This window comes from Camarhynchus parvulus, chromosome 21 (assembly GCF_901933205.1).
Source record: "Camarhynchus parvulus chromosome 21, STF_HiC, whole genome shotgun sequence".
Classification (NCBI taxonomy): domain Eukaryota; kingdom Metazoa; phylum Chordata; class Aves; order Passeriformes; family Thraupidae; genus Camarhynchus; species Camarhynchus parvulus.
The window spans coordinates 190668-218574 of NC_044591.1; the positions used below are offsets into that span (position 1 = coordinate 190668).

General features: G+C 60.8%; 4 protein-coding genes across 5 annotated transcripts; 2 read left to right on the forward strand and 2 right to left on the reverse strand.

Annotated features, from left to right (window-relative positions):
* The first annotated feature begins 1237 nt into the window (after window positions 1-1237).
* Window positions 1238-10542, forward strand: LOC115912226 (E3 ubiquitin-protein ligase TRIM62-like). Its single transcript, XM_030963678.1, is given in 7 exon segments — window positions 1238-1370; window positions 3182-3360; window positions 3362-3598; window positions 5650-5745; window positions 7269-7525; window positions 8399-8514; window positions 9825-10542. Coding segments are annotated over 6 exon segments (1428 nt in total). The 5' UTR covers window positions 1238-1370; window positions 3182-3189; the 3' UTR covers window positions 10376-10542.
* Window positions 10543-12350: 1808 nt separating this feature from the next.
* On the forward strand, window positions 12351-15654 carry SVBP (small vasohibin binding protein). Of its 2 annotated transcripts, XM_030963702.1 has the most exons (4): window positions 12351-12484; window positions 13363-13484; window positions 13564-13691; window positions 14741-15654. In XM_030963702.1, the coding sequence occupies exons 2-3, from the start codon at window positions 13365-13367 to the stop codon at window positions 13648-13650; spliced, it is 207 nt and encodes a 68-aa protein (XP_030819562.1). In that variant the 5' UTR covers window positions 12351-12484; window positions 13363-13364; the 3' UTR covers window positions 13651-13691; window positions 14741-15654. The 2 variants fall into 2 exon arrangements, with proteins under 2 accessions (XP_030819562.1, XP_030819561.1); XM_030963701.1 differs by lacking the exon at window positions 14741-15654 and having other exon boundaries at window positions 12357-12484; window positions 13564-13740.
* On the reverse strand, window positions 14660-19034 carry TMEM269 (transmembrane protein 269). Its single transcript, XM_030963694.1, has 7 exons — window positions 19010-19034; window positions 18136-18177; window positions 17616-17763; window positions 16295-16392; window positions 16062-16205; window positions 15048-15248; window positions 14660-14969 (listed from the first exon to the last, which is right to left on the reverse strand). The coding sequence occupies exons 1-7, from the start codon at window positions 19032-19034 to the stop codon at window positions 14860-14862; spliced, it is 768 nt and encodes a 255-aa protein (XP_030819554.1). The 3' UTR covers window positions 14660-14859.
* A 2610-nt stretch (window positions 19035-21644) lies between these two features.
* On the reverse strand, window positions 21645-25428 carry LOC115912235 (proproteinase E-like). The gene is made up of 8 exons (XM_030963693.1): window positions 25340-25428; window positions 25183-25259; window positions 24536-24633; window positions 23508-23642; window positions 23296-23432; window positions 22811-22956; window positions 22583-22735; window positions 21645-21662 (listed from the first exon to the last, which is right to left on the reverse strand). The coding sequence occupies exons 1-8, from the start codon at window positions 25380-25382 to the stop codon at window positions 21645-21647; spliced, it is 807 nt and encodes a 268-aa protein (XP_030819553.1). The 5' UTR covers window positions 25383-25428.
* Between the last annotated feature and the right edge of the window lie 2479 nt (window positions 25429-27907).

Genomic DNA, 27907 nt, shown 5'->3' on the forward strand with positions numbered 1-27907 from the left:
CCCTCAGGAACTGTGTCCCCTTCCCCGCTGCTCCCTCCATCCTCCAGCCCCCCTTACTCCCACCCCAGCGTTCCTCCTTTGTCTCTCTGGTCCCTCAAGGGGGAGTGAAGGATCCCTGGGGATCCCAGGGGGTAGAAACCAGTGCTGCCACTGGTCCCAACTGGTCCTGACTGGTCCCACCATGGCCAAGCATGGCGATGACACGGTAGATGTCTGCCACCCAAAACTCCCCTCTGTGATTTTTGGCTGAATGGGTACATTTTGGGGGGGAAGTGGTGTTTGTCAGTGTCAGCTGTGGGGTCATCTGTGTCTGGTCACTGGTGGGTGCAGAAAACTGGGAGGAAGAGAGGGATAGAGGGGCAGGAGTACAGGAAGGATAGACTGGATGGATAAACAAATGGAGAGACAGAGGGATTAAGGGCTGGACAAGAGAAATGGATGGATGGATGGATGGATGGATGGATGGATGGATGGATGGATGGATGGATGGATGGAGGATGGATGGATGGATGGATGGATGGATGGATGGATGGATGGATGGATGGATGGATGATGGATGGATGGATGGATGGATGGATGGATGGATGGATGGATGGATGGATGGATGGAAGAGATGAGAGTCCAGGGACGTGGACAAATGGATGGATGAAGGTTTTAAGGACTGCATGAGGAGATGGGTGGACAAGGTAACAAGGAGATCTGGAGGGATTGATGGAGGGCCAGAGGGAGGGAGGAGTGGATAGAGGGAGACACAATGGGAGGCATGGATGATTGGACAGAGGGATGGACAGAGAGATGGGTACATGGACAGACGGGTGGAGAGAGGGACAGGACAGAGGAATGAATGGATAGAGAGACTAAGGTCTGGAAGGGAAGAAGGTTGGACAGGGGACGGAGACGTAGGTGGAAGGAGGGACGGAAAGATCAGAGGGACAGAACGACAGATAGACAAATGGATGGATGAAAGGCTGGACAGGGAGATAGCTGGGTGGAGGAGAAAGGGATGGACAGAGGGACAGACAGGGATAGAAAAAGGACTTTAGGTCAGGATGGGGAAGGGTCAGTGCCCGGCTGTCCGGACAGACGGACGGCACACGGCGGCCGAGGCCGTGGCCCCTTTAAGCGCCCCCCCGCGGACGGCGATGGTACGCGCCGGTGAGGCCGCGCCGCGCGGGGGACAATGGGGTGGGGGCGGGCCCACTGTGGGCGCGGGGGGGGGCGGGCAGGAAGTGCCGCGCGGCCGCGCCCCCTCTTGCTCGCCCACCCCCGGCCCGTCGCGGCGGGGCCGCTCTCGAGGCGGCGGCGGGACAGCGATCCCACCGGCACCGGCACCGGGGCACGGCACCAGAACAGCACCGGGCACCGGCTGGGTGAGGGCACCAGCGCCGGCGGCTGAGGGAGGCGCGGGGTGGCATCGAACGGGGTTGGCGGGGACCGGTCTCGAACCCGGGTTCGGCCGCGAGCGGGAGGCGGCTCGAACGCGGGGCTCCGGTGCAGCCCCAGCCCCGAGCCCCCCGAATCTACCCTCAGCCCGGAGCCCGCCACAGCCAGCCTCGCCACGGCCCCCAAATCCGGCCTGAACCCGAGCAACAACTCAAATCCAGCCTCAATCCTGACTGCCGAGAGCCAGCCTCAGCCCCAAACCCCAAACCCAGCCCCGGACCCCAGAGCCAGCCTCAGCCCCGCACCCCAAACCCCAAACCCAGCCCCGGACCCCAGAGCCAGCCCCAGCCCCACCCGCCCCTGTGCCCCTCATTCAGCCCCATTCCTGCCCCCCACCCCTCTGCAGGCTCAGCCTCACCCCCCAATATCCACGGTACCCCCGGTGCCCCTGTCAGACCCCCGGCACGCTCTGTATCTGGTTCACCCCCAGCCTCGCTCCTATTGCAGCCCCATTGTGTCCCCTCCCAGTGTGGCTCTGATCACCTCTGTCCCAAATCCGCCCCACTACGTCCTGATGCTCCCATTATCCCCATTGCGTGCTGATCTCCTAATGCAACCCCTACGGCCCCCCCATTGTATCCTGACCCCCAGTTCCCCCTCCCTGCACTGCAACCCTATTGCAGCTTGGTCCCCCATTGTAACCCCCATCCCCCTGTTGTGGCTTGATTCTCCCATTCCCCGCAGTGTGATCCTCTGAGCGCCACCAATTGCATCCTGACCCCCTCTGTTCCCCCTCTTTGTAAATCCTCCAGCCCCTTATTGCCTCCTGACACTCCCATTTCCCCCACTGCAGCCCCGCCAGCCCCCACTGCATCCCAACCCCCACTGCAGCCCCCCATTCCCACCTGATCCCCATCCCCCTTATTGTGATCCTCACCCCTACTCCCCCATTCCTCCCCACCCCATGTCCCCCACTCACCCCCTCCTCCATCCATCCCCCATTCACCCCTCAACCCCCCACCCCAAGCCCCCTCTCACCGTTAACTTCCCCCCACCCCAAACCCTCATTCAGCCTCTCCCCCTACAACTTTCCCCCCAGCCTCTTTCCACCCCGAGCCCTCTGCTCACCCTCCCAACCTTCCCTCCCAAGCTCCCATTCACCCTCTCACCTTCACCCCAAGGCCTCCACTCACCCTCTCCACCTTCAACCTCCCCCCATCCCTTTTACCTTCCCACCTCAAACCCTCTCGTTCACCCTCTCCCCATCAATCCAAGGCCTTCACTCACCCTCTCCCCCCACAACTGCTTCTACCCCAAGACCCCCCTTTTACCCTCTCCCCTCTGAGGCTCCCTCATTCATCCTCTCTCCTCCACCCAAAGCCCCGTATTCACACTCAGCCCCCCATTCACCCTGTCCCCCCATGGGCCCCTTCCCCACAATCTCCCATTCACCCTCTTCCCAGCCCCCCTGACCCCGTGCTGCTCTCTCCAGCCCCCCCAACCCTGTGCCAGTCTCTGCAGCCCCCCTGACTCCGTGCCCCTCTCCCCTGACCCTGTATGCCCCTCTCCCAGCCCCCCCGACCCCATGCCCTTCTCCCAGCCCCCCTGAACCCGTTCCCCTCTCCCCAGCACCCCCTAACCCCATGCCCCTCTCCCCAGCCTCCCTGGTCCCCCCTGACTCCATGTGCCCTTCTCCCCAGCTCCCCCTGACCCCGTGTGCCCCTCTCCCCAGCCCCCTAACCCCGCTGCCCCGCCCCCTCTTCCCATTGCCCCCTGACCCCGTGTGCCCTCTCCCCAGCCCCAGCCATGGCCTGCAGCCTCAAGGACGAGCTGCTGTGCTCCATCTGCCTGAGCATCTACCAGGACCCGGTGGGGCTGGGCTGTGAGCACTACTTCTGCCGCCGCTGCATCACGGAGCACTGGGTGCGCCAGGAGCCGCAGGGCACCCGCGACTGCCCTGAGTGCCGCCGCACCTTCCCTCGAGCCCACGCTGGCCCCCAGCCTCAAGCTGGCTAACATCGTGGAGCGCTACAGCGCCTTCCCCCTGGACGCCATCCTGGGGGCCCAGCGCAGCCCCTTCCCCTGCAAGGACCACGAGAAGGTGAAGCTCTTCTGCCTCACCGACCGCGCCGTGGTCTGCTTCTTCTGCGACGAGCCGGCCGTGCACGAGCAGCACCAGGTCACCAACGTGGACGACGCCTTCGAGGAGCTGCAGGTGGGTCCCTGTCACAGACATCTTTTATGAAAAATCCTTTCCTTAGGGTTTTTCCTCCTGAGAAGCTGAGAGGCCTCAGGAACAAAATGTAAACAATGGTTATCTGCTGCTGTGGAATGCAACAGGTGTGATTGGCTCATGTTGGTTGTTTCTAATTAATGGCCAATCACAGCCCAGCTGGCTCAGACAGAGAGTCCAAGCCACAAGCCTTTATCATTCTTTCTTTTTCTATTCTTAGCTAGCCTTCTACTGAAATCCTTTCTTCTATTCTTTTAGTATAGTTTTAATATAATATATATCATAAAATAATAAATCAATCCTTCTGAAACATGGAGTCAGATCCTCGTCTCTTCTCTCATCCTAAGACCCCTGTGAACACAGTCACAGGTCTCTGTGGGGTTCCCTGCCCCGGGTGGCTCCTCAGGGCTGCTGTGTCCAGCTGGTCCCTCTCACTTCCACAGTAGTGCCCTTCCCTTTTGTCCCTGTGCCCGTCCTGAGCCCATGGGCATCGGTCTTGTGGCTTCCTCCCATCTGTCTGTCCCTGCACCCCTTCTTCCGTTCCTGCTCCCCTTCTTTTCCCTGTCAGGGTCAGCCCTGTGCCTTCCTTCTGTATGTCTGTCTCCCTGCACCCCGTCTCTCACCTTTAGGGTCAGTCCTGTGGCTTCTTCCAGTCCATCTGTCCCTGTAGTGCATTTCTTTCTCAGGGTCAGCACTGTGCCTGCATCCTGTCATTCTGTCTGTTCCTGCACCCTTCCTGTCCCCATGGAGGTACAGAGGGGTCAGTCCCATGGCTTCCTCTGGTCTGTCTGTCCCTGCAGCCCTCCTGTCCCTGTGGGGGTCATCCCTGGGCTGTTTTGCTGTTTGTCCCTGTGTCCCTGCACCTCTTCTTTTCTTGTTGGGCTCAGTCCCATGCCTTTCCCCATCAATCTGTCTGTCTGTGCACCCCTCCTGTCTCCATGGGGGTCACTCCTGTGACTTCCTCCTGCCCACCTGTCCCTGAACCCTGTATTTCCCTGTATTCCTTCTTTTCCCCACTGGAGTCAGTGCCATGGCTCTCTTCTGTCTGTCTGTCTGTCACTCACCCCGCCTGTCCCCACTGGGGTCAGCTCCATGCCTTCCTCCAGTCTGTCTGTTCCCACAGCCCTTTTGTCTGTGTTGGGGCCAGCCCCATCCATCCATCCATCCATCCATCCATCCATCCATCCATCCATCCATCCATCCATCCATCCATCCATCCATCCATCCATCCATCCATCCATCCATCCATCCATCATCCATCCATCCATCCATCCATCCATCCATCCATCCATCCATCCATCCATCCCATCCATCCATCATCCATCATCCCCCCTCCATCCATCATCCATCCCTCCATCCATCCATCTATCCATGCCATCCATCCATCCATCCATCACCCTCCTGCATCCATCCATCCATCCATCCATCCATCCATCCATCCATCCATCCCTCCATCTGTCCATCATCCATCCATCCATCCATCGATCTGTCCATCATCCATCCATCCATCCATCCATCCATCCATCCATCCATCCATCCATCCGTCCATCCCTCTGTCCATCCATCCCTCCCTCCCTCCATCCATCCCTCCGTATCCATCCCTCCGTCCATCCATCCATCCATCCATCCATCCATCCATCCATCCATCCATCCATCCATCCATCCATCCATCCATCCATCCATCCATCCATCCATCCATCTATCATCCATCCATCCATCCATCTATCATCCATCCATCCCTCCATCCATCCCTCCACACTTCTGCTGCTGTCCCCCTGGGATCCCCCTTCTCCATCACCACTGGGAGTCCTTGGAACCTCAGCCCCATGGCTGAGCTGTCCCCCAGGCAGGACCTTCCAATCCAGGACCTGTTACCCCCACCCCAGGCAGGACCCTCATTCCACAGGGGCCACCCATGGCCTGGCCATCCCACAGCCCCATAACCCCGTGGTTGGTTTGGGTGGGAAAGCTCCCTGTGGGATCCCTTTTTCCCCCAAATCACCTGTTTATGGGTTTTCCCTCCCTGTCCCCAGCGGGAGCTGAAGGAGCAGCTCCAGGGGCTGCAGGAGAGCGAGCGTGGCCACACGGAAGCCCTTCAGCTCCTCAAGAAGCAGCTGGCTGAGACCAAGGTACGTGTGAGGACACCACTGTCACCCCTGGGACCCCCCCCTTTTCCCCAGCCCTTCACAGCCCCCCAAAGCAGAATTGGGGTCAACCTCATTGCCACCCCAATGACACCCTGACCCTCCCCAGCCTGCTTTTGGAGCTTCCACACACTCCAAACTGGACAATTTCATGGATTTCCCCCATTTTTTCCTTCTGTGGTCCCCCAATGGGGCTGTTCATCCCTTGGTGATTTCCTGCACTGCTGCTTTGATTTATCTTTTAAATTAATTTAATTAATTATCTCTTCACTCAGGGGTTCAATATCCAGTGGGGTTCAATTTTCTCCCTCTCCCCCCCAGCAAGTGAGGTGGGGTTTTTTTAGGTTTTAGGTTTTTTTTTTTAGTTTTGGTTTCTTGGGGTTTTTTTCAGGGGTTTTAAGGTGTAATTTGAGGGATTTTAGAGGGTTTTAGGTTTTTTTTTGGGGTTTTTAAAAGATCTCTTTAAAGGTTCTTTAAGAATTCTTTAAGAACTCTATAAAAGTTTTTTGTAGGGTTTTTTCAGGGTTCTTTTGGAGATTGTTTTAAGGTTCTTTGGAAGGTTCTTGTAGGGTTCTTTTAGGTTTCTTGGGGAGATTCTTTAAGGTGCTTTTTAGGTTCTTTGGGAGGTCCTTTTAGGTTCTTCAGAAGGTTCTTTTAGTGTTACTTTAGGGTTCTTGGGTTCTTTTCTTTTTAGGGGTTCTCTTTTTGGTGTGGGAGATTCTTAAGCTTTTAGGTTTTTTAGGGTTAAGTTCTTGGGGGGTTCTTTTAGGGTTCATTGTATGGTTTTTTTGGGGAGGTTCTTCTAGGGTTCTTTTAGGTTTCTTGTGGGGATTCCTTAGGGTGTTTTTTTAGGTAGCATCTGGTGGGGTCTTGGAGGTTCTTTTAAGTTCTTGGGAGATTCCTTAAGGTTTTTTTAGGTTCTTCAGAAGGGTTCTTGGGGGGGTTCTTTGGGAGCTTCTCCTTCTTGGGGGAGTTCTTTCTTTTAGGGGAGGTTCTTTTAGGTTTTTTGGGGAGGTTCCTTAGGCTTTTTTAGGTTCTTCAGTTTATAGGGTTTTTTGGGGGGTTCTCCTGGCTTATTTTAGGTTGGGGAGGTTTCCCTCCTATTAGGTTTTTTTGGGGAGGTTCTCCTTTTTTTAGTTTTTGGGAGGTCTCCTCCTTTTTAGGTTTTTGGGGAGGCTCCTCTTTTCTTTTAGGTTTTTGGGATTTGTTTTTTTGGGAGGTTCTCCTAGGCTTCTTTTAGGATTTTTGGGGAGGTTCTCCTAGGCTTCTTTTAGGGTTTTGGGGGGAGGTTCTCCTAGGCTTCTTTTAGGTTTTTTGAGGAGGTTCTCCTAGGCTTCTTTGGAAAGCTCTTTGGGTAGTTCTTCTGGCATCCTTTCAATCCATTTTTTAAGGGTGCCCTACCGAACCCACCCTTGCAGCCCCTTGTAGACATTTATTTGGGGATTAAGGAACTCCTGGACTGACCAGCCGAGCTTTGGGCGCCCCTAACCCCCCCGTTGCACCCCAAGTCCTCAGCCAAGAGCCTGCGTGCGACCATCGGCGAGGCGTTTGAGCGGCTGCACCGGCTGCTGCGGGAGCGGCAGAAGGCCATGCTGGAGGAGCTGGAGGCCGACACGGCGCGCACGCTCAGCGACATCGAGCACAAGATCCAGCGCTACAGCCAGCAGCTGCGCAAGGTCCAGGAGGGCACCCAGATCCTGCAGGAGCGCCTGGCCGAGGCCGACAAACACGTCTTCCTGGCCGGGGTGGCGTCCCTCTCCGAGAGGTGGGTGGCGGTGAGGGGATGGCGGTGTCACCCGTGTCACCCCCGCCTTGGCGCCGTGTGTTCTGATTGGAATTCATGCCAATGTAGCTGGATGGAATGTGCCTGGCTTGTCTGGCCCTTGCTGCTTGACCAAAGGTGGCAGCTGTGGTGGTTTCACCCCAGAGACACTTCTGGCTGGCTGGGTGTGTGGTGGTATCACCCCAGAGACACTTCTGGCTGGCTGGGTGCTGCAGCTGGGCGCTTGGGACAAGTCTAGGCACGCAGGGGCTCAGGTTTACTTCTGGTGGAGAAGCTTTAAGGCGAGGTGAAGGAAAAGGAGTCAGGTTCTGAGCTTTATTCTTGGCCTACAGGCCTCTGAATGCAGCAACAGCTCCAACAGAACTCCCCAAACTGCGTGGTTGCTGTTTCTTTTAACCCCGGGGAGAGGGGGAGGGGAGGGGTAGGGATCCCACCAGCCAGGTAAGTGGGGGGAGTCTCAGGGGACAAATGACACCTGGATGGCCCAATGTCCCCCAGGGCTGAAAGGCATCTTTTGAACTCTGCCGATCAGAGGCAGAGTTCAATATATTGGAATATATAGGTTTACCTCTGGCAGAGAGGCTTCAAGGCGAGGTGAAGGAAAGGAGTTGAGTTCTGCTAGAGGATTTCAATCCAGAGCTTTATTCCTGGCACTCAGGCCTCTGAATCCAGCAGCAGCTCCAACAGAACTCTGATTGGCATCTCTTGAACTCTGCCCTTCTGGAATGCCAAGATTGACAGGCAGCACTCAGCAGGGGACAAGGGAGGGGGAAAGGAGAGGTCATTGGCACCTGGGGGAGGACCAGGAAACTGAGGCAAGCTATGACATCACATGAAACATGTTCTTCTCTGCAGGCTGAAGGGGAAGATCCACGAGACCAACCTGACCTATGAGGACTTTCCCACCTCCAAGTACATGGGCCCGCTGCAGTACACCATCTGGAAATCCCTCTTCCAGGACATCCATCCTGGTGAGGGCATGGGGATAGGGGAGTAGCAAGGGGTGGGGAGGCCACCAGGGACAGGAGCACGCCAGTGAGGGATGGGGAAGGGGACATCACATGTCACTGACAAGGGATGGGGACATTGCTGCCGAGGGTCTGGGACATCAGTGATGAGGAGCAGGGACACACCAGTGAGGGACAGGGAACATCATTGAGGAGCTGGGGCTATTTAGCCTGGAGAAGAGGAGGCTTAGAGGTGATCTTACTGCTCTCTACAACTTCCTGAAGGGACGTTTCAGTTTTTTTGGGGAGGTTCTTCTAAGCTTCTTTGGAGAGCTCTTTGGGTAGTTCTTCTAGGATCCTTCCAGTCCATTCCTGAAGGGCGGCTGCACACAGGTGGGGTTGGGCTCTTCCACCGGGCAGCACTGACAGAACCAGAGGACGCAGTCTCAGGCTACGTCAGGGAAGGTATAAGTTGGATATTAGGAAGAAAATTTTCACCAAAAGAATAATAAAGTACCGGAATGCTCTTCCCAGGGAGGTGGTAGCATCACCATCTCTGGGTGTGTTTAAAAAAAACCTGGACATGGCACTTGGTGCTATAGTCTAGGTGAGGTGTTAGGGCAGAGGTTGGACTCAGTGATCTTAGAGGTTCTTCCAACCTCATTATTCTGTGATTCTGTGACAAGGGATGAGCGTGAGGCCAGGACACCCCAGTGAGGGATGGGGAAGGGGACATCGCCTGGGAGGGAACGGGATGTCACTGGCAAGGGATGGGGACGAGGGTTAGTGCAGCCCTTGCAGCATTGCTGCCAAGGGTCTGGGACATCAGTGATGAGGAGCAGGGACACACCAGTGAGGGACAGGGGACATCACTGACAAGGGATGAGCATGAGGACAGTGAAGGGTGGGGAAGGGGACATCACCTGGGAGGGAGCGGGATGTCACTGGCAAGGGGTGGGGACATTGCTGCCAAGGGTCTGGGACATCAGTGATAAGGAGCAGGGACACACCAGTGAGGGACAGGGAATCACTGACAAGGGATGAGCATGAGGACAGTGAAGGGTGGGGAAGGGGACATCACCTGGGAGGGAGCGGGATGTCACTGGCAAGGGGTGGGGACATTGCTGCCAAGGCTCTGGGACATCAGTGATGAAGAGCAGGGACACACCAATGAGGGACAGGGGACATCGCTGACAGAACACCCCAGTGAGGGATGGGGACAGAGCCGCACTGGTGACGTCCCCATGCCGGTTGTCACCGCGGTGGCGCAGAGCACCTGGGCTGGCTCCGGGGCTGTGCTAACCCTCGTTCCCCCCCTGTCCCTGCTGTGGCAGTGCCAGCAGCGCTGACGCTGGACCCCGGCACTGCCCACCACCGCCTCATCCTGTCGGACGACTGCACCATCGTGGCCTACGGCAACCTGCACCCGCAGCCGCTGCAGGACTCGCCGCGCCGCTTCGACGTCGAGGTGTCGGTGCTGGGCGCCGAGGCCTTCAGCGCTGGCGTGCACTACTGGGAGGTGGTGGTGTCCGAAAAAACCCAGTGGATGATCGGCCTGGCCCACGAGGCCGTGACCCGCAAGGGCAGCATCCAGATCCAGCCCAGCCGCGGCTTCTACTGCATCGTGATGCACGACGGGAACCAGTACAGCGCCTGCACCGAGCCCTGGACGCGGCTCAACGTCAAGGGCAAGCTGGAGAAGGTGGGCGTCTTCCTGGACTACGACAAGGGGCTGCTCATCTTCTACAACGCCGACGACATGTCCTGGCTCTACACCTTCCGGGAGAGGTTTCCCGGGAAGCTGTGCTCCTATTTCAGTCCCGGCCAGAGCCACGCCAACGGCAAGAACGTGCAGCCGCTGCGGATCAACACCGTCCGTATCTAGAGGGGGTTTGTGGGGTGTCCCCCGGCCCTGGCGGGTGTTTCCCCCACTCCAGGAACTGGTCCCGGTGCTGGGCAGGATCTGGCATTGCGCCTGCTGCTCTCGGTCCTGTGCTTCCAGGGAATCCCAGTGCGGGGGGCTGGGATACGGCAATAAAGGATTTGGAGAGAAGGGGCTGGGTGGTGGAGAGCCCCAGGGTGGGGGGGCTGGGCTGGGGGCACCGTGGGGTGACATGGCAGGGGTGTGTCACTGTGCTGGGGGTGCCACACTGCGCTGGGGACACCATAGGGTGACATGGCGGGGGTGTGTCACTGTGCTGGGGGTGCCACACTGCGCTGGGGGCATTGTGGCACTGTGTCATGGTGGGCTGTGCCATGGCAGGGGTGCCACACGGTGCTGGGGGTGCCACACTGTGCTTGGGACATTGTGACACTGTGCCATGGCAGGGGTCTGTCACCGTGCCGGGGGTGCCACACTGTGCTTGGGACATTGTGGCACTGTGTCATGGTGGGCTGTGCCATGGCAGGGGTGCCACACTGTGCTGAGGACATTGTGCCCTGCTCTGTGTCATGGCAGGGGTCTGTCACCGTGCTGGGGGTGCCATGGGTGTCACACCCATGTGTCGAGGGTCACCATGCTGTGGGACATGTGCTGTGACACATGTGGCACATGCACAGCCCCATGCCCTGTTGTGCCACGCCGTACATGCTGTGCCATGCCATGCCATGCGTGCTGTGCCGGGCCAGGCTGTGCCAGCCCTGGCAGGGCTCTGTGTGCACTGGAATGCACAGGGCTGTGTGGGGTGGGCTGTACAGAGGGTCTGGGGGGGGGGCTGTGTGCCTGGGGTGCTCTGTGATGTGTGGGGTGGGCTCTGTAGGGATATGGGGTGTGGGCTGTGTGTGGGGCTGGATGTGGGTCCATGGGGCGTGGTGTATGGAGGGAGCTGTATGGGGCAGTGGTACATCGGGGTGGGCTGTACAGTGGGGTGATGGAAGGGGCTGATCTTTAGGGCCTGGGCTGTGCCAGGGCTGTGCTGTGATGGGGGAGATGTGTGGCTGCACAGGGGATGAGCTGTACATGGAGGGATGGTGATGTGTAGGGCTGGGCTGTTTGTAGGGACGCGGGGTAGGGGGTGATGTGTTAGGGTGGGGAGGATGTGTAGGGTGTGTCACACACCAGTAAAGGACAGTGGGGCACTGGGGATGTGTCACACACCAGTAAAGGAACACTGGGGGTGTTTAGGGGGTGTCACACACCAGTAAAGGAGCGGGGGGGTTTGGGGGTGTCACACACCAGTAAAGGAGCGCTGGGGGTGTCACACACCAGTAAAGGAGCACTGGGGGTGTTACAACGTAAAAGGGGCTGTTGTCACACACCAGTAAAGGAGCACTGGGGGGTGTCACACACCAGCAAAGGAGCGCTGGGGGGTGTCACACACCAGCAAAGGAGCACTGGGGGTGTCACACACCAGTTAGTCACACACCAGTAAAGGAGCACTGGGGGGGTCACACACACCAGTAAAGGAGCGCTGGGGGGTGTCACACACCAGTAAAGGAGCACTGGGGGGTGTCACACACCAGTAAAGGAACGCTGGGGGTTGTCACACACCAGTAAAGGAGCACTGGGGGGTGTCACACACCAGTAAAGGAACGCTGGGGGGTGTCACACACCAGTAAAGGAGCGCTGGGGGTGTTTAGGGGGTGTCACACACCAGTAAAGGAGCACTGGGGGTGTCACACACCAGTAAAGGAGCACTGGGGTGTGTCACACACCAGCAAAGGAGCGCCGGGGGTGTCACACACCAGTAAAGGAGCACTGGGGGGTGTCACACACCAGTAAAGGAGCGCTGGGGGGTGTCACACACCAGTAAAGGAGCGCTGGGGGTGTTTAGGGGGTGTCACACACACCAGTAAAGGAGCGCTGGGGGGTGTCACACACCAGTAAAGGACAGCGGAGCACTGGGAGGCACACTGGGAGCAGTCCCTCCCCTGCCCGCCAGGCGGCGCTGTGCGGCCCGGCCCGTGCGCTCCGCGCGTGCGCCCAGGGCGGACAATCGAGCGCCGAAAGGCGGAAGGGGTGCGCTGCCATCTTGCCCCGGGCACAGCCCCTCCGGTACCGGGGAACGGGGGGAGCTGGGGGAGCAGGGGGGCTCCGGGGACTGGGGGAGCGCGCGGGGCACAGGGGGCTTGAGGAGTGAGGGGCCTGAGGGGTTCGGCTGCGGCAGCGAGGGGGCACCGGGGGGCTGGGGGGAGCGAGGGGCCTGAGGGGTTCGGCTGCGGCCGTGAGGGGGCAGCGGGGCCTTGGAGGGGGCTGAGGGACTCAGGGGGCTCAGGAGTTTCTGTGGGCCTGGGAAGGAGCTGGTTGGGCGCTGAGGGTAGGGGTTGCGGGCATGGGGTGTCTGTGGGTTTGGGGGCGCCTTGTGGGGCACTGAGGGTGGGGGGGGTTCGGGCGGGTTGTGATTTATGAGGGGCCGGGGAGACGGAGCGGGCTGTGAGGGGCCTGGGGGGCTTCAGTGGTCTCTGTGGGCAGTGGGGGGCAGGGGGCTGTGAGGGTGGAGAGGGCCTGGGGGTTTAGGATGGGGGTGTCTGTGAGCTTGGGGGTGCTCTGGGTGTTGGGGGGCGAGGCGTGAGGCGATGGGGCCGCTGAGGGGAATGGGGGGTGACGGGGAGAAGCTTTGGGGGGGCCCTGTGGGGCTCAGCCTAACTGTGGGGTGGGTGTGAGGCACCGGAGAGGCTCCGCATGGGGGAGGAATGTCTCCTGTGAGGCTCTGGCTGGGGTTGAGGGTCTCCTGTAAGGCTTTGGGGGTCACCTGTAAAGCTCAGAATGATTTTGGGGGTCACCCCGTGCCCCCAGGGTGGATGTGGGGGAGTCCCCTGTGAGGATGCCATTGGGGCACCCCATGTGAGCCTCGGCTCTCGGGGGGTGTCGTGGGTGCGGGGGGGCCCTGTGGGTGGCTCCGGTGTCCCCGGTGACCCCAGCCCGGGTCGCAGCCATGGATCCGGGCGCGGGGGCGCGGAAGGAGCGGCCGAAGCCGCGGGAGCCAGCGGCTCGCCTGGAGAAGGCCAAGCAGAGGTCGGCACAGCAGGAGCTGAAGCAGCGGCAGCGGGCGGAGGTGGGAGCAAGGAATGGGGAGGGAGCCGGCCCAGCCCGCGGCCGAGCCCCCTTTGCCATCCGCCCTTTCCCTACCCCAGATCTACGCCCTGAACCGGGTGATGACGGAGCTGGAGCAGCAGCAGTTCGACTCCTTCTGCAAGCAGATGCAGGGATCCGGGGAATGACAGCCCGGCCCCTGCCCTACGCCCCGTTTTCTAATCCCCCAGTATTTATTATCAAATCGCTCTTTTTGTATCAATAAAATCTCTGCTGGTCCTCTGTCTCCCGGCTCCTGCTTGCTCCGGGTGCGAATGCGTTGAGGCCAGAGCAGCTGCAGCGCCAGTACCGGCTCCAGGCACAGCCCCAGCCCGCGTTCCCTGCTCCGGGGAAGGGTCCTGGCCTCCCAGAGCCCGGGTTTATCCCGGGGGAAATGCAGCAGGGAAGGGTCCTGCCCTCCCGGAGCTCGGGTTTATCCCGGGGGATGCAGCAGGAGCCACATCCCGCAGCTGCTCCTGCCGGCAGAGCCTCCCCGGGGATCCCGAGTGTTTCTGCAGCACCAGGTTTGACCTTCGCTTCCTTCCTCCACCCACACCCTCTGCTCCAGCCGCCGCTGTCCAGCAGCCTCCGGCTCTGCAGAGACTTTGGATCAAGTCCTGCTCCCCCCCTTTCCCTGCCCCAGCGGTGTCACACTGAGGGGGTGAAAATAAACAACATTTGGGGTGGTGTTTCCCTGCAGCCACGGGCTAAGTGGTGATTTCCAAACAGCTCCCAGAGAATCCCGTGTCGGAAACCCTCTGGAAGTTTGATCAGCATCTTCCTCCTCCCAGCCAGGGAGGGCCCTCCTTATTTTTGGGGTGTGAACCTCCCTTTGTAATGAATTCCCACTGGGCCGTGTGAGTGATCCCTAAACTTCAGGTTCCTGGGCAGAGAAGGGCTTGGGGGTCTCTTGTCGGGACAAACTCTAAATTTCCTGTTTGCCAAGGATTTGGAGCTCTCTGCTGTTCAGGGGATGGGGCTTCCCTCAATCCCCACAAAGGACTGGGATTTTGAGGCTTCCCTTGATCCCTCCAGAGGATTGGGATTTTGGGGCTTCCCTCAGTCCCTACAAAGGATTGGGATTTTGGGGGTTCCCTCGACTGGGAGGGAGGATTGGGATTTTGGGGCTTCCCTCAGTCCCCACAAAGGATTGGGATTTTGGGAGTTCCCTCAATTCCCACAAAGGATTGGGATTTTGGGGCTTCCCTGCAGCTGAGCCTTTATCTTTTTTTACCTTAGCAGCTCCTTCTGCCACCCGGATTCAGCGGGAAGAGTGAAGGGAGGAAGCAGCGCCCGAAGCAAGGACGAGGAGGACAAGGATGAGGAAGAGGAAGGCTTTACTAGGCTCTTGGGAGGGCTCAGGCCTTGCAGCTCCAGAGGGCGAAGGGGAAGACGATGTAGGACGTGGCCCAGGCCAGGCAATAAACCGCAGCCACCGCCGTCGGTGCCAGCAGCACAGCCACCACCCCTACGAGCAGGAGAATCCTTGGCCATCTGCTCTCCCTCCCCTGCACCACCATCCCGAGAGGCTCATCCCCGTCCTTACCTCCAGCATAAACCAGTTTCTTCCAGAGCTGTGACTCCAGCACCCTGTCGTGGGGGTAGCAGCCGCAGTCGGCCATGAACAGGGTCATGGCGGCCGCGGCCACGCGCAGCAGCGCCACGTGTCCCCCGGTGAGCAGGAAGGTGCTGGCCAGCAGCGCCGAGGCGTAGGGGCAGGGCAGCCCTCGGTAGGTGAAGGGGATCCCTGTGGGGTGGCAGCAGTTCAATGTTGTCGTTGTGTGGTTTTATACTTTGTAATACTCTGTGCTAGTTTTGGTTTTGTATCCCTGTATTTTTCCTAAATGCTTTACCCCAGATTGTACCCCCTCCTTTTACCTGTGTAATCGCTTTCCCTTGCTGAGATCATCCCCAAATCCCCACCCTGGCTCTCTGTCAATCACACAAATGGTTTACCCCAGATTGTACCCCTTCCTTTTACCTGTGTAATCCCTCTCCCTGGCTGAGATCATCCCCAAATCCCCACCCTGGCTCTCTGTCAGTCACTCAGTATCCCATCCCCTCCATCTAGAACTTTCAGTCCAGGATGTCGAGTGATTAGCCAGAGGCCAGGGGTCAGCCCCCCAAGTGTTTCTCCACACACTGACCTAAATGTCCATTTCCCAGTATCCATACCTTAATTTTTCTTATTAGTTAGTAAAATGTTATCTACTTTAGGTTTCCACCTCTCTTCAAATGTAACCTTGGCACATCTCCCGGGGCTCTCAGCAGGAACCCCCCGAGGTTGTAGGGGCTCCCTTGGATTAACCCCTGCTAAGAGTCCACCCCTTCATCTTCATGTTCCAGCATCTCCTCTGCTGCAGGCGATCAGCCTGGCTGCCTTTGGTACCCCCAGGATCAGCCTGGCTGTCCTTCTGTCCTTCTGTACGCCCGGGGATCAGCCTGGCTGCCCTCTGTACCCCCGGGGCTGGCCGGGGTCCCCTCAGCGGCACTCAGAGAGACCAGAACACAATGTGGGGGCTAAAACCCCAAGCCCCCCCGCTTTTAGGGGCTCACTCACCGCTGGAGAAGAAGCAGAGGCGGGCAAAGACAGCCAGCACATAGGCCACGCTCAGCAGCCCCCCCAGCACGCCCTGGGGCTGCAGCAGCAGCGCCGTGCCCAGCCCGAACGTGGTGAAATCGGCAAAGTCATCCAGCTTGGCACCTGTGGGGGCAGCGAGGGGCAGGTGCCAGGTGGGCACCGGGCACAGGGGACGCCCCTGGGGTCAGCCCTGGGCCAGGGGATGCACTCACCCAGCGCCGAGCAGGCGTCGAGCTGCCGGGCCACGGCGCCGTCGGCCAGATCCAGCAGGAAGCCCAGGAGCAGCAGCCAGCAGGAGTACTGGTATTGCCTGGGGGGACACCCCATTCTCAGCCCCCATTCCCCTCTTTTTCACCCCTTTTCCCCCTTGTTTACCCCATCTATGGAGGGTGGAGGTAAGCCCAGCGCCGGGTTGGCCACAGAGAGAGCAAAACTGGGGGGATCCCCACTTCTCATCCTATCTTTGCCCTATTTTCCCCTTTTTTCCAGCAGAAGCGTGGTGATTCCCACTTTGCATCCTGCTTTTTCTTTCTTTTTTTCCCCTCATTTCCCCTTTTCTGCCCTGCCCACTTACTTTGGATGGAGGAGAGCCTGACCTCTGAAATTGGCTATAGAGGGAGCAGATCCAGGGTGACCCCCACTTCCCAACTCTTTTTCACCACATTTACACTTTTCCCACCCTATTTCCTCCTTTTTCATCACATTTCCCCCATTTTCCAGAAAAACTGGGGTCACCCCCACTTCTCAACCCTCCTTTTCACCCCTTTTCAGCCCATTTCTTCCATTTTCCCCCTCATCTATTGATGCTGTAGAGGCCAAAGGTGAGGAAAGAGCCCAACCACAGTGTCCCCCACTTTGCATACTCCCTTTTCCCCTCATTCCCTTGTTGTTCCAGCAAAACCAGGCTGGCCCCCACTTTTCTACCTGATTTTCACCCTATTTCCATCTTTCCAGCAAACCAGGGCTTTTCTACCATCTTTGCCCTCCCATTTCCCCCTTTTTCCAGAAAAACCAAGGTGACCCCCACTTCTCAACCCTCTTTTTCACCCTTTTTCACCAATTTCCTCAATTTTCCCCCATCATTTATTGATGCTGCAGAGGTCAAAGGTGAGGAGCCTTTGACCATGGAGAGAGCCAAACCACAGTGTCCCCCACTTTGCATCCCCCTTTTTCCCCTCATTTCCTTGTTTTTCCAGCAAAACCAGGCTGGCCCCTTCTTTTCTACCCGATTTTCACCCTATTTCCATCTTTTCTCCCCCCTTTCCCCCCTTTTCCAGCAAACCAGGGCAAACCACACTTTTCTACCATCTTTGCCCTCCCATTTCCCCCTTTTCCCAGAAAAACCAAAGTGACCCCCACTTCTGTGCCTCTTTTTCACTACATTTCTTTTTTTATCCCATTTTTCCCCACCCATTGAAGCCGCAGAGGCAGGAGAGGAGCCTGCCCGCCACCTTGGCCACAGGGGGAGCACAGCCAGGGTGAGCCCCATTCCCCAGCCCCGTTTTTCCCCCCGTTTTTCCCAGTTTTCCCCACCTGTTGACGCTGCAGAGGATGGAGGAGAGCCCCGCCAGGAGGTTGGCCACGGAGATCCCGTTGGCCGCGTTTTTCCGGAGGAATTCCAGCGCCCGGCCCCGTCCCGCCTGCTCGCTCAGCACCAGCTTCTTGGTGGACTGGAAAATACCTACAAACCCCCCAGCGTGTTCCAAACCAGGGAGGGGCTGCAGCCCCCCCAAAAAAAAACATAGCAGGGTTGGTGCAGGGGTTCCCCCTCCTCAAACCAAAATCCCCCAAAATCTGTTTAGGAAAGCAGCAGGGGATTGATTTGTGCAAGCTCTGCTGCTGAGCTCCCCACCGGCGGCCAAAAAAAAATGGAATAAAAGAGGCCAAAAAAAGCAAAGAAATGAATAAAAGAACCGTAAAATATAATAAAATAAAGACAAATTAAACCAAACCCAAGCTTAGACTAAAAGCCAACCCCGGTTTAAGCTCTATGGATCTTATATACCTATCGGGCTAAGCTTTAGGGAAAGAATTTAAGGGTCCTGTCCTTTGCCCCCCGCCTTTGCCGTGTCCCAAAGCCAGGCAGATCCTTCATCTGAAAGAAAACAGGACGTCAGAGCAAAACAAACCCCCCCGAGCCCCCTCAGAGCCCCCCCAGAGCCGCTCCATCGCCGGAATGCCACCAGAAACAGCTCCCCAGGTGGGAAAAACCAGGAAAAGCCGCGGCAGATCCGCCGAGAAGGTGTCGGGGGTCGGCGGCTCCGAGCCGGGAGCGACCTTTGGACACCGCGCCCGGAGCGGGCGGCTCGGGCTGAGCCGGGAAAATCCCCCCTGAGCCCCGCACGGCCGCTCTGCTGCCGCCGGGGATTTTTGGGGCCGTGCCGGGTGCCGCTCCCCACCTTTATCCCTCAGTTCGGGGTGAGTTTGGGGATGTTGGAAAAGTGAAATTTTGGGGGATTTGCCGTGTCTTTCGCAGCGGCAAGGCAGGCTCGGGGCCCCGGGAATGTTCCGGAGCTGCGGCAGCACCGGCTCCAGGCACCTGCGAGAGTCACAGAGCCGGGCACGGCCGGGACCCCGAGCTCGCCCGATCCCGGCGTTTCTCACCCCAAAATCCAAGCGCCGGGATGGGAGGGGATTCCTTAGCCCTGCGCCGCTCCCGCTGCTTTTATCATTACTTTGTGGGGGAAAACAAGGTGATTTTGGTTCTTCCCAGGTGCGTTAGGAAGGGGTTGTGCCCCCAAGGCGCAGGGAAAAGGGGTTCAGCCACAACAAAAGCAAAGTTAACCTATTTTTGGGGGGCAATGCATGTATTTTACAGTTTTCTGCCCCGATAACCCTAATTTCTCTACTAACCCCCGCCAAATGATGATTTTTAGGGATGGGGGACACCTCGCCAAGGGGCCGAGCGGCATCCAGGTGACACTTACCGACCGGCGGTGACACCATCCACATGGCGGCGGCGGCTGTGGCAGCAGCGACAGTGACGGCCCGGCCAGGGGAAACTGAGGCAGGGGCCGCTCCGTGGGGCTCCGCGCGGTGCCGCGTTATATAAGGAAAAGCCTCTCGGGCTGAGTCACCCGGCGGGGGTGGGTCCGGCCAGAGGCCACGGACACGGACACGGGGGGTTCGCAGCCGCTTGGCATCACCGGCGAGGGAGGAGCTGCCCCGGGGGGCCGGGGGGCCATGCCAGGCTCGCGGTGCCCCTGCCAGCCTCCCAGCGCCCCTGCCAGCCTCCCGGTGCCCACGCCAGGCTCACAGCGCCGGTGCCAGGCTCGCAGTGCTTGTGCCAAGCCTGCAGTGCCCGTGCCAGGCTCGCAATGCCCGTGCCAGGCTCGCAGCGCCCGTGCCAGGCTCGCAGCACCCACAACAGCAGGACCGGGCTGGCAGCACCCGTGGGGCACTGATAGCACCTGTATCACACTCACAGCTCGGGTGTCTCACTGATAACACCTGCACAGGCTCACAGCACCCTCGTCGCTCTGGTGACACCTGGCTCAGTGTCACAGCGCCGATTCCAGGCTCACTCCTCGCCCTCTGCAGGTGTGGACCACCCGTGCCATGCTCATGGCACCTCTGCCGGCTTTGTAGCCCCTTTGGCAGGCTCACACCACCCACACCCAGCTCATGGCACCCGTCCCACACCCCCAGCACCCATCCCACACTCCAGCACCCACCCCGCACTCATGGAGCACATGCCAGGCTCTCAGGGCCCATCCCAGGATTGCACCATCCGTGCCAGGCTCACAGCACCCATATCCTGCTCACAACACCCCTGTGAGGCTCACAGCACCCATATCCTACTCACAACACCTTGTGAGGCTCACAGCACCCATATCCTACTCACAACACCCTGCCAGGCTCACAGTGCTCACACCATGCTTAGTATTGCCCATGCCAGGCTCACAGCACCCACCCCACACTCACAGCACTCATCCCATGCCCACAGCACCCATCCCTCTCTCACAGAACCTCTGCCAGGTGTGCACCACCTGTATTTGTGTCACGCTTGTTGCAACCATGGCAGTCCCACAACACCCACACCATCCCATGACACCCACACCAGTCCCATGACACCCACACCGGTCCCATGTCACCCACACCAGTCCCACAACACCCACAGCAGCCCCACAGCCCCACAGCAGCCCCTGGCACTGCCACACTCCTGTCCCTGCACCCACTGCCAGCACAGGGTGATTGCACCCAAAAGGTGCCACCACCCGGTGCCATCCCACCACAATTCCCACCGGTGGCACGGGGGGTACAGCTGGTGCCCCCCACCCTCACCCCCTGCGCTGGGTCCCCTTTTCCGCCACCCCGGGCCTGTGCCAGGTGACCCCAACTTGTGCAAGGGTGTCACGAGCTGGGGGAGCCGGGCCTCCCCCTGCCCTGGAGCAAAGGGCCGGCGATAACGAGGGGCTGCCGGGGCGGGCGACGCCGGGGCCACCAGCGCAGGAGCAAAGGTCCCCGAGGACACGGTGACAAGGAGCCCATAAAACTTATACAGCCCTGCAGCTGGAATTTTCCACCCAGATCCCAGCGGGAATCGGGGGTGCTGCAGAGCCCCAGGGTGGGGGGTGCCAGGGTGAGGGGAGGGTGCCCCGTTGGGGGGTCCCAGGGTGCCGGTGGCAGCGGGGGCACAGTGAAAGGGCTCTTTGTTCCCGGTCACGCGCCGGTGCCGGCGGTTGCGAGGCGACGGCCGGGCCAGGAGGGGCACGGCCATGGGCACCCGGCCCTGGGGCACCCCGAGGGGGCTGTGCCACTGCCTGGGGGGGGGCAAGCCCCTTGGGGGGGACAGGGTGGCACTGGGTACCCATGGGGGACATCCCGGTGTCCTCAGAGCACCCAGAGCCATCGTGCCGGTGCATATTGGGGTGCCTTTGGCAGCAGGTGCCCATGGCACAGGGCACCACGGGGTGCTGTGTCACCTGAGTGCCACCCCTGTGGCACCTGGGTGCCCATCCCTGTGGGATCTGGGTGTCTGAGGTGCCATCTCCATGGTGTCTGAGCACCTCTTGGTGTCTGTCCCCGTTGTGTCCAAGTATCTCTGGGTGCCCATCCCTGTGAGAATGGGGTCTCTGGGTGTCCATGCCCATGACATTGGGCACTTCAGGGTGCTTGGTGCTGTGTCACCTGAGTGCCATCCCTGTGGCACCTGAGTGCCCATCCCTGTGGGATCTGGGTGTCTGAGGTGCCATCTCCACGGAGTCTGGGCACCTGTGGGTGTCTGGGCACCTCTCAATGTCTGTCCCCGCTGTGTCTGAGTATCTCTGGGTGCTCATCCCTGTGGCACTGGGGTGTCTCTGGGTGTCCATCCCTGTGAGAATGGGGTCTCTGGGTGCCCATCCCTGTGAGAATGGGGTCTCTGGGTGCCCATCCCATGCCATTGGGCACATCAGGGTGCTCCCAGTACTGCCTGCTGGTAATGGTGCAGCCCCTGCTGCCCCCAGACCCCTGCCCAGCACAAGGAGCACAAGGACACCCAGTGGTGCCAGCAGTTGGTGTTTATTGGTTTATTTGCCTGATATCAGGGCAGGGGGGTTGATGACAAGGACGCTGCCATGCTCAGTTGTTTTTCATGGTCTGGAAGGGAGAGGCTTCTAAGAGAGGAGGACAGGACCCCAACACCCTGACACCCCAACACGCTAATAACCCAAAACCCCAGCACCCCATCGCCTCAGCACCATGGCATCCCAACACCCCAGGAGCCTGGCACACAAGTGCCCAGCACCTCACACCCCAGCACCATGGCTCCCCAGGACCAGAGTCCTGGTACCCCATTGCCCTGGCACCCCAATTCCCTGGTATCTCAGAACCCAGCACCCGGGTACCCCACCACCCCAGAGCTCTGGCAAACCCTTGTCCTGGCACCCCAGAGACCCGGTGCCATGATACCCTGGCATCCCAGCAGTTCAAAGCCCTTTGTCCTCAGCTCCATGACACCCAAGCACCCCAGTGCCGTGGCACATCTGTGCCCTGGCACTTTGGCACCCCACTGCCCTGGCACCCAGCAGCCTGGTACCCTGGCACTGCAGCATCCCAGCACCCCAGAGCACCCTGGCACTGTGGCACCGACACCTGGTACCCCAGCAGCATGGCACCCTGACGGTCCCATCCTCTGGTACCCCAGCATCAGAGCACCCCAACAACTGGTACCCCAATACCCTGGCACCATGGCAGCCAAGCAGCCCGGCCCCTTTTCCCCCCGGTGCCCTGGTACCCCAGCACCCCAGAGCCCTGATACCCCATTGCACAGACCCCCCAATTCCCTGGCACCCCAGAACCCAGCACCCTGGTACTGACATCCCAATTCCCCAGCACCATGGCACCCAAGTTCCCTGGCATCCTGACACCATGATATCCCATTCCCTGGCACCCTGGCAGCTCAGGATCCCATTCCCTGGCCCCTGGCACCCTGGCAGCCCAGGATCACATTCCCTGGCACCCTTGGCCCCTGGCAGCCCAGGATCCCATTCCCTGGCACCCTGGCAGCCTGTGCCCACCTCTGCAATCCAGTCCTCGAAGGCGGACACGCGGGTGAACACCGTGGGTTTCTTGGCAGCGTTGCAGCCCAGGGCCGACACGAAGCTGGCGATGCCGTGCACCTCCCAGGTGCCATCCTCAGCCTGGCAGTTCAGGGGTCCCCCGGAGTCGCCCTGAGGTGTGGGGTGAGGCAGGGTCAGCACCACAGGGGCCTGGGATGTGCCCCTTCCCCCTGGAGCGGTACCCACGTTGCATCCGGACTTCTCGGCGCCGCCGGCACAGATCATGGTTTTGCGGATGGCCAGGGCCCCCCACCAGTCGGGCTGGGTGCAGTGCTCATAATCCACCACGGGCAGCTCTGCCTGCTGCAGCCGGTCCGGCAGAGACCCCCCAGCTGTGGGATCAGAGCACCCAGGTGTGCCCACGGCCATCCATCCCTCCATCCATCCATCCATCCATCCCTCCATCCATCCATCCATCCATCCATCCATCCATCCATCCATCCATCCATCCATCCATCCATCCATCCATCCATCCATCCATCCATCCATCCATCCATCCCTCCATCATCATCCCCCTCCATCCCATCCATCCATCCATCCATCACATCATCCAATTCCATCCCCATCCCCATCCCATCCATTTCCCCATCTATCCCTCCATCCATCCCTCCGCCCACCTCCCCGCCCCCCTCCCATCCCTCCCGTGTGTCTGTCAGTCTGTCCGTACGCACTGGTGAGCAGTCCCCAGCCGCTGAGCACGCACGGGTACCCGTTGGGCAGCACGGAGCCGGCGGGCGGCAGCCGCCCCACCTGCACCTCCGCCGAGAGCACGGCCGGGCGCTGCAGCTTCAGCAGGGCGATGTCATTGCTGCGGGGGGACACGGCTCAGAGGGGCGGCCGGGGGCACGGCGTGTCCAGCCCCCTCCCCAGGGACCCCGCTCACCCGCAGGCCGCGCAGAAGCTGAGCCACTTGGGGTGCACGAAGATGTCGTCGGAGTTGACGGGGATGCGCTGCTCGGAGCCCTCCCCGGCGCTCATGTCGTACTCGCCCAGCACCACCTGGTACGTGCGGGATTTGCTGCCGGGAAAGGGAGGGGGTCAGGGCGTGCGGCCCTCCCTCGGCATCCCTCCCGCACCCGAGAGCCTTTCACGCACCCCGACGCTCTGCCCTGCACCCTAAACCCCCTCCCTGCACCCAAACTCACCTCTCTGCACCCTGAACCCCATCTCCTCTGCACCCTGAACCTCTTCCTGCACCAAACCCCCAACCCTGCACCCAAACCCCAGCCCTGCACCTCCCCGTGCGCCCACCCTGCGCCCAAACTCACCTCCCTGCCCTCCGAGCCCCCTCCCTGCCCCCATCCTGCACTGCCCCCATCCCTGCACCCACTTTGTGCTTCTCACCCCACCCATGCCCTCCGTGCGTGTGCCAACCCCTCCCTGCCCCGGGAGTGCCCTCCCTGCCCCCAGAACCCCGTCTTGCACTCAGGACTCCCTCCCTGCACCCCACTGCTCCCCTCCCGTACCCAGGACCCTCCTGTACCCCCACGAACACTCTCCATGCACCCATCCCTGCACCCCACATCCCCTCCTGCTCCCATCCCTGTGCCTTGCACTGCTCCTGCAGCCCTTCTGCACTCCCTTCAGCCCAGACTCCCACTACACCCACCTCTCCCACCTGCACCCTTCCCTGCACCCCTCCTGCACTGACCCCTGCACCCTGCACCTCTTCCTGCACCATCCCTGCACCCCACACCCACCCCCGTATCCAACACCCACTTCTGCACCCCAACACCCAAATCTGCACCCCGCGTCTCTTCCACGCAGCTCTCTGCACTCCTCCCCATCCCCGCAGCCCCGTCCCGGTGCCTCCATCCCGGTGTCCCCATCCCTGTGCCCGGTCCCGGTGCCCGGTCCCGGTGCCCACATCCCCACAGCCCCATTCCCGGTGCCCATTCCCGGTGCCCTCACGAGATGCAGTGCGCGGCCGTCATCACCCAGTTGGCCGCGATCAAGGTGCCGCCGCAGGTGTGGCGGAAGGTCCCGTCCCACTCGTACTGCAGCGAGATCTGGGGGGGAAGAGACACCTCTGGGTGCCATCGTGCCCCACACGGGTCCCTCTGTCCCCCCGTCCTCCTGTCCCCCTGTCCCTCTGTCCCGCTATCCCTCTGTCCTCCTGTCCCTCTGTCCCGCTATCCCTCTGTCCCTCTGTCCCTCTGTCCCGCTGTCCCTCTGTCCCTCTGTCCTCCTGTCCCTCTGTCCCGCTGTCCTCCTGTCCCTCTGTCCCCTGTCCTCTGTCCCTCTGTCCCCTTGCCTGTCCCGCTGTCACCCCGTCCCGCTGTTCCCCCGTCCCCCTGTCTGTCCCGCTGTCCCCCTGTCCCGCTGTCGTCCTGTCCCGCCGTCCCCTGTCCCGCTATCCCGCCGTCCCTCTGTCCCGCTGTCCTCCTGTCCCCCTCTCCCCTGTCCCCCTGTCCCCCTGTCCCGCTGTCCCCCTGCCTGTCCCGCTGTCCCCCTGTCCCTCTGTCCCCTTCTCCGTCCCCCTGTCTGTCCCCCTGTCTGTCCGCTGTCCCCCTGCCTGTCCCCCTGTCTGTCCCGCTGTCCCCCTGTCTGTCCCTCACCTGCCAGGGCCAGCTGTAGGGCTCCGCATCCTGCCCGTTGACCACGCGGCTCTGCGGCGGCACCGCGGCGCGGGCACCTGCGGGACACGGCCCCGTCACCCCCCCGCACCCACCCAGCCAGGCCCGGGGACCCGGGGGGGCTCGGGGGACACCTCACCGCCCGCCGCCAGCAGCAGGACGAGGCTCAGCAGGGCGGCCATGGCTCCAGTGCGGCTGTCCCGGGGCACCCGGCGGCCTTAAATCCCCGCCAGCCCCAAGGGCAGCGCTGGGAATGGGCACCCGGTGCCCAGCTGGGTCCGGGCGGGGTTAAACATTAACCTTGGTCCTGGGGGGACGTGGCACTGGCACCCGGCCAGTGGGGACCCTACAGATGCCAAACCCCCTGTCCCTGCTGCTGCCACTGCCCCCATACCCCTGTGTACCCCCACACAGCCCCCATACACCCCCCTCCCAGTCCCCATAGTCCCTGTGCCCCCCCGTGCCCCTGCGAGCCCACCCTGACCCCCCTGCCCCCTCCCAGACCCCACAGCCCTCACAATCACCCCCAGACCCTCCAAACCCCTGTGCCCCCCAACACCTGCCCTGCTTCTTGTGTTCCCCACGTGTCCCCTACACTGCCCTGTGCCCCAATGGCTCCCACAGCCCCCTGCGCCCCTACAGCCCCCCCCATATCACTTTATGTCCCTGGTGCCCCTCACAGACCCTATAAACCTCAGTGTCCCCATAGCCCCGAGCCCCTGGTACCCCCATTGTCCCTGTAACCCCCCTGGTACTCCCATAGCCCCTCTAGCCCACCCTGTACCCCCATAGTGCCCTCTCCCCACCCCTGGTACCCCCATAGCTCCCCCCATGCCCCTTCAGAGCTCCTATAACTCCCTGGTACCCCCATTGCCCCTATAGCCCCCCTGGTATCCCCACATTCCCCTCTCCACAACCCTTGTACCCCCATAGCTCCCTGCATGTCCCTTCATAGTTCCTATAATTCCCCTGTGCCCCCATAGCCCCCTGTAACCCCCCTGGTACCCCCATAGTGCCCTCCCCACACCTCTGGCACCCCCATAACCCCTGTAGCCCCCCTGTGCCCCCATAGTGCCCTCTCTGCACCCCTGGTACCCCCATAGTCCCTATAGACCCCCTGGTGCCCCCATAGCCCCTGTAACCCCCCTGGTACCCCCACATTCCCCTCTCCACACCCCTGGTACCCCCATAGCTCCCCCCATGCCCCTTCAGAGCTCCTATAACTCCCTGGTGCCCCCATTGCCCCTATAGCCCCCCCTGTGCCCCCATAGCTCCCCCCATGCCCCCTCACAGTCCCTATAACTCCCTGGTGCCCCCGGTGCTCCCAGAGCCCCCCATGTCTCCCCCCATTGTCCCCACACTCCCTCACGTGCCCGGGGGGTCCCCACGCACCCCAGAACCCTCGTGGAAGTTCCCACAGGAGTTCTCCATGTCCCTGCAGTGTCCCCACGTGTTCCCATGACCCTGGACAAGTCCCCAGAGGTGACACCTGTGTCCCTGTTAAAGTTCCCAAGGTGTCCCCACGCACCCCCATGTCCTTGGAAAAGTCCCCAGGGCTGTCCCAAGGTGTCCCCACGCGCTCCCATGACCCTGTGGAAGTCCCCAGAGGTGACACCTGTGTCCCCGTTAAAGTCCCCCGGGGGTGTCCCCACGCACCCCTTGTCCCCATAGGAGTTCCCAGGGGTGCACCCCTATTGTCCCCTCACACTTGTGCTCCCATAAAGCCCCCGGGAGTGTCCCACGGTGTCCCCTCGTGTCCCTGTGCCAGTTCCCACAGTTACCCCACGGTGTCCCCACACGCCTCCACGTCCCAGGAGAAATTCCCAGGAGCGTCCCAAGGTGTCCCCAGGCACCCGTGTGTGCCACTAGAGGTTTCCAGAGGTGACCCTCATGTCCCCACTCACCCCTGGAAGTCCCCAGGGCTGTCCCCACACAGCCGTGTCCCACTTTAAGCTCTCAGAGTTGTGTCCCCCCCGTGTCCCTGCAGAAGTTTCCAGGGCTGTCACCCACACCCCGCACCCCGTGCACGTTCCCAGGGGTGTCCCAAGGTGTCCTGCCACCCCCGGCTGTCCCCACGTGTCCCCCTGGTGTCCCTGCAAGTGTTCCCAAGGGTGTCACCCCACGTCCCCACTGACCCCGACAGAAATTCTCGGAGTTTCTCCCCGTGTCCCCCCCGTGTAAACATTCCCAGGGGTGTCCCCTGTGTCCCAGCTCGAGAGCCCAGAGTTGTCCCCTGGTGTCCCTGTGCCACTTCCCAGCCGTGTCCCCGTGTCCCTGCACAGGTACCCGGGGGTGTCCCGGTACAAGTTCCCGGGGGTGTCCCAGCGCCACTTCCCGGGGATATCCTGGTGTCCCAGTGCCACTTCCCAGCCGTGTCCCCGTGTCCCAGTGACAGTTCCCAGGGGTGTCCCACGTGTGTCCTTGTCCCCAGCCACTTCCCACCCGGGTCCCGCCGTGTCCCCGTGCCAGTTCCTGAGGGTGCCCCAGTACCAGTTCCCAGGGGTGTCCCCGTGTCACAGTGCCAATTCTCAGGGGTGTCCCCGTGTCCCCGTACAAGCTCTCGGGGGTGTCCTGGTGTCCCGGTACAGGTTCCCAGGGGTGTCCCCGTGCCCGTTCCCGGGGTGTCCCTGTGTCCCTGTACAAGCTGTCGGAGGTGTCCCGGTGTCCCGGTGCCATTCCCCAGCCGTGTCCCGGTGTCCCGGTGTCC

Excerpts from the sequence above, each read along its gene's own strand:
- SVBP (XM_030963702.1), top strand. The coding sequence starts at position 13,365 with ATGGATCCGGGCGCGGGGGCGCGGAAGGAGCGGCCGAAGCCGCGGGAG. Across the intron at positions 13,485-13,563 it reads AGCAGCGGCAGCGGGCGGAG|ATCTACGCCCTGAACCGGGT; the intron begins GTGGGAGCAAGG and ends TCCCTACCCCAG.
- LOC115912235 (XM_030963693.1), bottom strand. The coding sequence starts at position 25,382 with ATGGCCGCCCTGCTGAGCCTCGTCCTGCTGCTGGCGGCGGGCG. Across the intron at positions 24,634-25,182 it reads CCTACAGCTGGCCCTGGCAG|ATCTCGCTGCAGTACGAGTG; the intron begins GTGAGGGACAGA and ends CTTCCCCCCCAG. Across the intron at positions 23,643-24,535 it reads ACGGCCGCGCACTGCATCTC|CAAATCCCGCACGTACCAGG; the intron begins GTGAGGGCACCG and ends CTTTCCCGGCAG.
- TMEM269 (XM_030963694.1), bottom strand. The coding sequence starts at position 19,034 with ATGTGGATGGTGTCACCGCCGGTCG. Across the intron at positions 18,178-19,009 it reads GATGGTGTCACCGCCGGTCG|ATGAAGGATCTGCCTGGCTT; the intron begins GTAAGTGTCACC and ends GTTTTCTTTCAG. Across the intron at positions 15,249-16,061 it reads CCTCTGCTTCTTCTCCAGCG|GGATCCCCTTCACCTACCGA; the intron begins GTGAGTGAGCCC and ends GCCACCCCACAG.